General features: G+C 31.4%; 1 protein-coding gene across 1 annotated transcript in view; it reads right to left on the bottom strand.

The window, feature by feature from the left end:
• Positions 1-7,500, bottom strand: part of LOC145247851 (hemicentin-1-like) — a 303,157-nt gene that overhangs the window by 206,180 nt on the left and 89,477 nt on the right. Inside the window, exons 15-16 of the mRNA XM_080109473.1 lie at positions 6,880-7,158; positions 1-198 (exon numbers count right to left, since the gene is read on the bottom strand). The exon at positions 1-198 is cut by the window's left edge and continues 84 nt beyond it. Of these exons, the coding sequence (XP_079965599.1) occupies positions 1-198; positions 6,880-7,158 (477 nt within the window). The remainder of the gene's footprint in view (positions 199-6,879; positions 7,159-7,500) is intronic.

The following is a 7,500-nucleotide window of genomic DNA, read 5'->3' as shown; positions in this document are numbered from 1 at the left end:
CTACATGAGAAAATTCCAAGGATCCATCGTCAAGGAAATCAATTCCTTCATTCTTCAGATCCGGAGGAATTCTTGCTCCATTTTTGAACCATTCAATTTTTGGTTCTGGTGTTCCTTCTGCTGGGCAGGAAATGATGACCGGATTTCCGATAATGATTTCATACGACTTCGGTAAATTTGGAGGAAGTTTTGGAATTGCTTTAAAAAAAAAAGTAAAAAAAGAGAAAAAAAAATGAAAGTTCATATTTTTAAATATTGTGAAAGCATAAAAGAAAATGTATCATATAGAAATGAATGGTTTCACTGCTGATGCCAGGGTTCGAACTTGAATCTCCAGATAATAGAAAGACTGACTTGCATAAAGTTAGGTTTGTGTATATGCTTATATGCATATGTATGTACAGGATTCACCCCTAAACTAATTAACCAATCATTATGGATTTTAGAACACGGTTGCTAGGCGTAAAGGGGTGTAGTTTGGGCTATATTTATTTTAGTTAATTTTAAGCAAAGGGAGTAAAAACGAGGGTGTAAATTATTCTTAAGAAATTGGATACCTCCGATCTTTGAAAAATTTTTTACAATAGGTCTTGAGCGGTCATTTATAAATATTCCCTAAATTTCAGAATTTTTTAGCATTTACAAAGCATTTTTTTGGCTGCATAGTATGGACAAAATTCAAATATTTCAGATTTGCATTGAATTTGATCCGTAGTTATAAGAAACCAATTAAACAAGATCTCCTGTATTTCTTAAAATTTTGTAAGGGTTAAGCTTAAGCTTTAAATTTTAAAACTTTCTAAAGTCAAAATCATGTGACGAAATTGGAATAGGGATTTTAGACATAAGTTTAAATTTCGTAAGGAGACATAAATTAGGGATATCATGTTAACTGATCTAATCATGAATTAATCGCGTTTGAGATGGAAATTTAAATCATAATAAGCAAGATAAAAATCTAACGGTAAATATGATGAAAGTATTTTAAATTTATTCAAGTGACCTTTTGAGGTAGAATTTTCTTAATTCCACAAAATATAAACATGAAGAACGGAGGATGACAGTCTGAAATGTTTAAATATGTAGCCAAAATTTTTTTTTATTACAAGTGTAAATGTATGTACATAGATACACACACACTCACACACACATATTAATGGCCTGGCAAAGCCACAGGGAAGGCAACCAAGTAAAAACAACCCAAGCAAAATTCATCCCAAAGCTGCAAAGACACTATATATACAAATGTAGGCAAATTTGGGTATATTTTATTGGTTTGAAAATATAGGCTCTTTTTTACCAATTGTCATAAAATTTTAACCATAGCATAGTATTATAATCTTCAAAAAGCCTGAAATTTTTTATATAGTTTCGTCCATAGAACCAAAGATATGACCATTTCAATATTCAATTTAGCTATGAGTATTGATATATATATGTACTTAAGCTTATATATATATATATATATATATATATATATATATATATATATATATATATATATATATATATAGTAAGTTATAAAATATATATGGCAATTAAGCTACACAGAATATTCCGTGTTTCATCCACACTAGGATTCATCAGGCTTATCTTATAAGCCTGATGAATCCTAGCGTGGATGAAATGCGGAATATTCTGTAGCTTAATTGCCATATATATTTTATAACTTACTACCTAGCTCTACCTACGTATTGAGCACTGTTGAAGTAAATACTTAAAGTTTACGCATAAATGTATACTTTCGTATATTAATTTATGTGATTAAATGAAGTAGTCACACACACACACACACACACACACACACACACACACACATATATATATATATATATATATATATATATATATATATATATATATATATAATTAACATTTTTATTCTCATAGCATTTATATGCTACTTAACATATTGCAGAATGGATCCTGTAGTCTTAAACTTACTTAGTAATAGTTTATCTTTTATCTTTTATTTATTTATTTATTTATTTATTTACTTTTCATATATAAGTATAAATAGTAACCGTATGTACATTTTCTTATTGGGGAAGTGGTATTATCCACTGGAGATCCATGTATTTAACAGCTGTCATATTTTTAATCTCCGAAACAGCTACATGGTAAGCAGCTGAGGATCCCCGTTTTCTATTTACAAACTTTTAGTAAAGGTTTTCTTTTTTGTCCTTATATAGTTAAATTCCCTTTCATAATTTAAAACACTTGAGAAATCGGCTTATGCAAATGCTAAGTCTATTTATATTAATAATTTTAGTTAAAGACTTTTTCTTTGTTTTTCTTCTCTCCTTATATAAAATGTATTCTGTTTTGTAATTATAAATTTTTTAGAAGTTGATTATGTAGGTGCTAAGTCTGCGATAGGTTAAAGTCAGTTTTGTTTTCCGGGAATTTAAACTACATTATATATATATATATATATATATATATATATATATATATATATATATATATATATATATATATATATATATATATCACCCTTTTTTGGCAATTTAATAAGTTCCAAATTTCAGCGACTATTGATCAGAATTTAACAAATGAAGGCTCGTTGGAAAGGTAATGACTTGACTTGTGTTAACCAGAGCCTATTTTTGGCACTTTGCACAGTTTTAAAATGTTTCAATCATAGTCATTTGTTTTCCTATTTTTGCATATAAATTACAAAATATCTGATATTTCCCGAAAACATCTGGCCTTAATGGAGGGTAGACTAAAACTTGCTATATTTCCGAGGTTTGCTGTATGCTCTGTCTTGTGACAGCCATTGCACCGACGAAGATTAGCAGTTATATAAGAAAGTACGGTTAGTTCTACACAAACCTTTATCACTATAAAAAAAAATCATCTGTATGGATTCCCGAACAACTTAGTTGTTGTGGTGGAGCACATATGTCGAAATTGACGGGTGAGTTCATAATATATATCTATAATATAAAGTTGAACGTCTCTGTGTGTGTGTCTGGTCACAAATAGACTCCTACATGGTTGACTATTATAGAAAACTGATCACATATAATGATAGAAGATGTATCGAGACACAGGAATGGGTATGTTTGATCTGGCATAATGATGATTCATTAAAATTGTGGGGTCTGCGTACGCGCCTGGTCCACAATGTATGGAAATAAAAAATTAAAAAAAAAACTGTTTACAAGTGTTTTTGATATAGATGTACATAATAATACTTTGATAAGTATGTTATAACTTAAATAGGGATGGTATAATAAAATTGTGGGGTCTGCGTTCGCGCCTGGCCTCCATAGAATGGAAATAGGCACACACTTTAATAAAGACTTTTCATATCTATCTGCGTAAGTATACTTTGATAATTATGTTTCAGTTTGTAGAAATATAGTATAATAAAATTATGGGGTGTTTGTTCGTGCCTGACCGCCATAGAATGGAAACATGTCACAAAGTTTGACAACGTTTTTTTAATATAGATCTACAGAATATTGTGATAAGTGCTCCAGTGTGAACAGGTATGGTATAATAAATTATGGGGTTTATCTATTTTATTTTTAATTTCATCATATTTTGCTTTAGTTTTGATACCCCCAAATTTGAAGCTATCTCTTTACAACCCTCCTTTTCATAAGCTATCATATTTTCATAAATCAGAGTCCAACGACGGGTACTTTTGCTAGTATATATATATATATATATATATATATATATATATATATATATATATATATATATATATGGTTATAATAAAAACGTCGCATACAAATTTATTATGTCTACACTATTAGCCACTATCTTATGTACCTAGAGAACAACATTTATGACACATTCATTCGTTATAATAAAACTCTATCGCAATTAGCATTAGTGGAAGTAGTTCCCATTTTCCCCTTTAATTCATAACTGCTTTCACTGCCACCACTCTTCACCGCGTAAAATTACACACAGTAGCCTTATATTGCCCCTGCACTCTTATTATCTGTATCATAGACTCATATTCATATCGTTCACTTGCAATTCGCAGATTCATAAAATACTGATTTCTCCCTTCGTTAATTCCACCTTTCTTATTGTAATTCTCTTATTCCAGAATTTAAACCTTCCACAAAAAACGAACGCACACGTGTGTGTCGCAACATGACATCTTCAAGACAAGCGTTACGCCAAATTGTTACACCCACATACACACTAGAGACCAACATTACACTAGATTAGTTACTTTTTAGCTGCTCGCATATATTTTAACAAAACTACCATTACAAACTTGCCGAATTACTAGAGTTTAATTTGCATTTAGTTTGTCATCTACCATCCCCTCGCTCTCTCACTCTATCCTTCTCTCAACAAACTACACGCATTATTCCTTACAGCGCTGTTCCCTCTCTTTAAAATAAAATTAACAACATATTCATTTTATTCGTTCTCATATTCAACATAACTTTTGTCTTTTTTATACTTTTTTTATTATAGGCGTTTGATTTTTCGTTAGCTGTTAAAAAAAAACAAACAAACAGGAAAACAAAACTTGACGAAATATTTCTTTTAACGACGTACTTCTCCTCCCCCTTTCTCTCTCTCTCTCTCTCTCTCTCTCTCTCTTTTACAAAACTTGACGAAATATTTCTTTTAACGACGTACTGTTCCTCCCTTTTCTCTCTTTCTCTCTCTTTCTCTCTCTCTCTCTCTCTCTCTCTCTCTCTCTTACAAAACTTGACGAATTATTCCTTTTGCAGGTTAATCAAGATATTAAAAAAAATGACCCTGTCGAATAAAAGTTACATTGTACTCATCCGTTATATTGTACATACCCGTTATGGAATGAAGTTCTCCGAAAAAGAAATACACTTAATTTGATCAAGTAGTTTATTTTTATTTTTTTTTTACAGCGAAAAAATAATTTGTTATGATACCGCGATCAAATTAAGTGAAATTTTCTTTCGGAGAACTTCATTTCATAACGGGTATGTATAATATAATTTTTTCCCAATATTTACATTTTATATGCATTGATTAAGTACCCTTTTTTTTACTTACGGTTACTATGAACTAGATAAATATAAAAATCGGTTTCCAAGTTTTTTTGTTTTTTTTTGTATTTGAGACGGTAGGGTGGTTACGTTGGCTCATCTTTTGGTCTTGGTTAATGGAGGAAAAATCCTTCATGATTGATACATTTTTTATTTTTGTTACTAACCAGTGCCCCTTTTGAGAGAGCTGGTTTGACCCCACATTAAAAACCGAACTTCTGGGGAGGCAATTAAACAGAAAAAACAAAAAGCAAGACGCCTCTCTCTCTCTCTCTCTCTCTCTCTCTCTCACACACATACACACACACACACACACACATTTTCTCTCAACAATGATTACGTGTGTTTCCTTATATACTTTGAATGTAACAAACATTGACTACTACCAAAGAAGAACGTAAAAGAACACCATTTTCACGTTATTCATTTTAGAGGGGGAGTATTTCCATACCGTCTGTCCAGGGTTCCTTTATGGTGAGGGGGGAGGGAATAATGCATAGTTAAGTTTACGGGAACCTATTTTTTTGGAGGTGGGTGTATATGTTTCTTTTGTTTGTTTTTTTTTCTTTCTACTTTTTGGCTTTTACAACTTTTTACACTTTTTAGCTTCTACAATGTTTTGTATTTTTATTTTGGCAAGGCGGGGGAATTTTTACATTAAATCCAACTTTTCAATTTCCTTGAGAATGACGAGTTTTATAAGTTATTCAGTATACTCATGAAGACAAGGTCATTTATATTTGGCGCAGACAGGTACTTTTCAAGATATAAATACTTGCATTCTGCACTGTAATTCACTTGCAGAGGTTGGGGGTATCTATTCCGAAAACCGTTCTTAACATGGGGATATTGGGGGGGGGGCCAACCACAACAACCGTACTTTACTTTTTTACGCGGGAGAGAGTATGCATCCACCAGGCAACACCGGTTAACGGTTCCTGCTAGTATATATATATATTCCCCCAAAACTTCTGGCTTTGATGGTGGGGAGGCTAAAACTTGCTGCTATGGTTTCAACTGATATGAAATAACAGCAAGGAGAGACTTGGTTCCTAATATATATATATATATATATATATATATATATATATATATATATATATATATGTGTGTGTGTGTGTGTGTGTGTGTGTGTGTGTGTGTGTGAATAAGTTTGAAATTTAAGAATTACGTATATAAATATTAATATAGTAATATTTCTTTAATGATTAATTTTGTTTTTTTCCATATATATATATGTGCACATATATATATACATATATATATATACATATATATACATATATATATATAAATATATATATACATATATACATACATATATATATACATACATATATATATATATATATATATATATATATATATATATATATATATATATATATATGATGGAAAAAAAACAAAATTATTACCAGGTCGTAAAATACGCTTAAATATGATATATTGATTCATGCAGATTTCGTATTTATTATTATATTTTATTGGAATCAATATATAGTAATGATTTTAAAATGTTTAAAAAAAAAATTACTTGTGCGTCACCACTGAGGATTGAAACCAAAACGTTTAGCTTACAATGTATTTTTCCTCTAACGTTAATGACTAACCTATGAGAAACATGCTTGCTGCAAGGTTAAAAATTAAAACATGAAACTATAGCTACTACGTTATGCATGCATATTTGTAATTCCGTCGTGCGACCTTCACTTTGCAAATTTAATTTCCTTTTCTTCTCACATCTTTTTCTCCTACTCTCTCTTCTTCTTTTACTTCTCCCTAACCCCTCTCCCCGTTACTCTATAATCCATCTCATTCTTAAAAAAAAAAGGAAAAAGAAAAAAAGGCAAAAAATCATTAGCCATACCATATACTTGTAGTGTATATTCTCTTGTTGCTTTTCCTGCAGGATTAGTAGCAATGCATGTGTAAACGCCATCATCGAACAGCCCGCCGGACTCGACTGTCAGGGTTCCTTCTTTGTTCACTGTCAGATGGTTCTTGCCAAGGATGTTTAAAATACGACCATCTTTTCTCCATTCTATGCTCGGAACAGGATCACCTGTGACGTCACACTTCAGCTCAGCCCTTTCTCCGACTAATATAGAGATTTTTTTCTGTCCTCTTTCATCGATCATCGGAGGAACTGGAAAAAAAAAAAAAAGAAATCATCATCATCATCATCATCATCATCATCATCGCCATTCTTCCTCTTAATAATAATAATAATAATAAGAAGAAGAAGAATAAGAAGAAGAAGAAGAAGAAGAAGAAGCACTTGTGTGCCCACGGCATAAATACCCCTGACAAACCCAACAAGCAGCTAAATCCCACCCCTTCACAGCAGAGATCCCTAGATGTAAAAGAACTTTCTACTCCAATAGTTTCTTCCCTAGAACCGCTAGACTTTGGAATTCCCTTCCAGGTTCCTGCTTCCCCAACTGTACTGACATGCAGAAGTTCAAGTGTAACGTGAACTGAAATCTTG

This window comes from Euprymna scolopes, chromosome 26 (assembly GCF_053919585.1).
Source record: "Euprymna scolopes isolate OS-2025 chromosome 26, ASM5391958v1, whole genome shotgun sequence".
Classification (NCBI taxonomy): domain Eukaryota; kingdom Metazoa; phylum Mollusca; class Cephalopoda; order Sepiida; family Sepiolidae; genus Euprymna; species Euprymna scolopes.
This window is presented reverse-complemented; position numbering and strand designations above follow the sequence as displayed.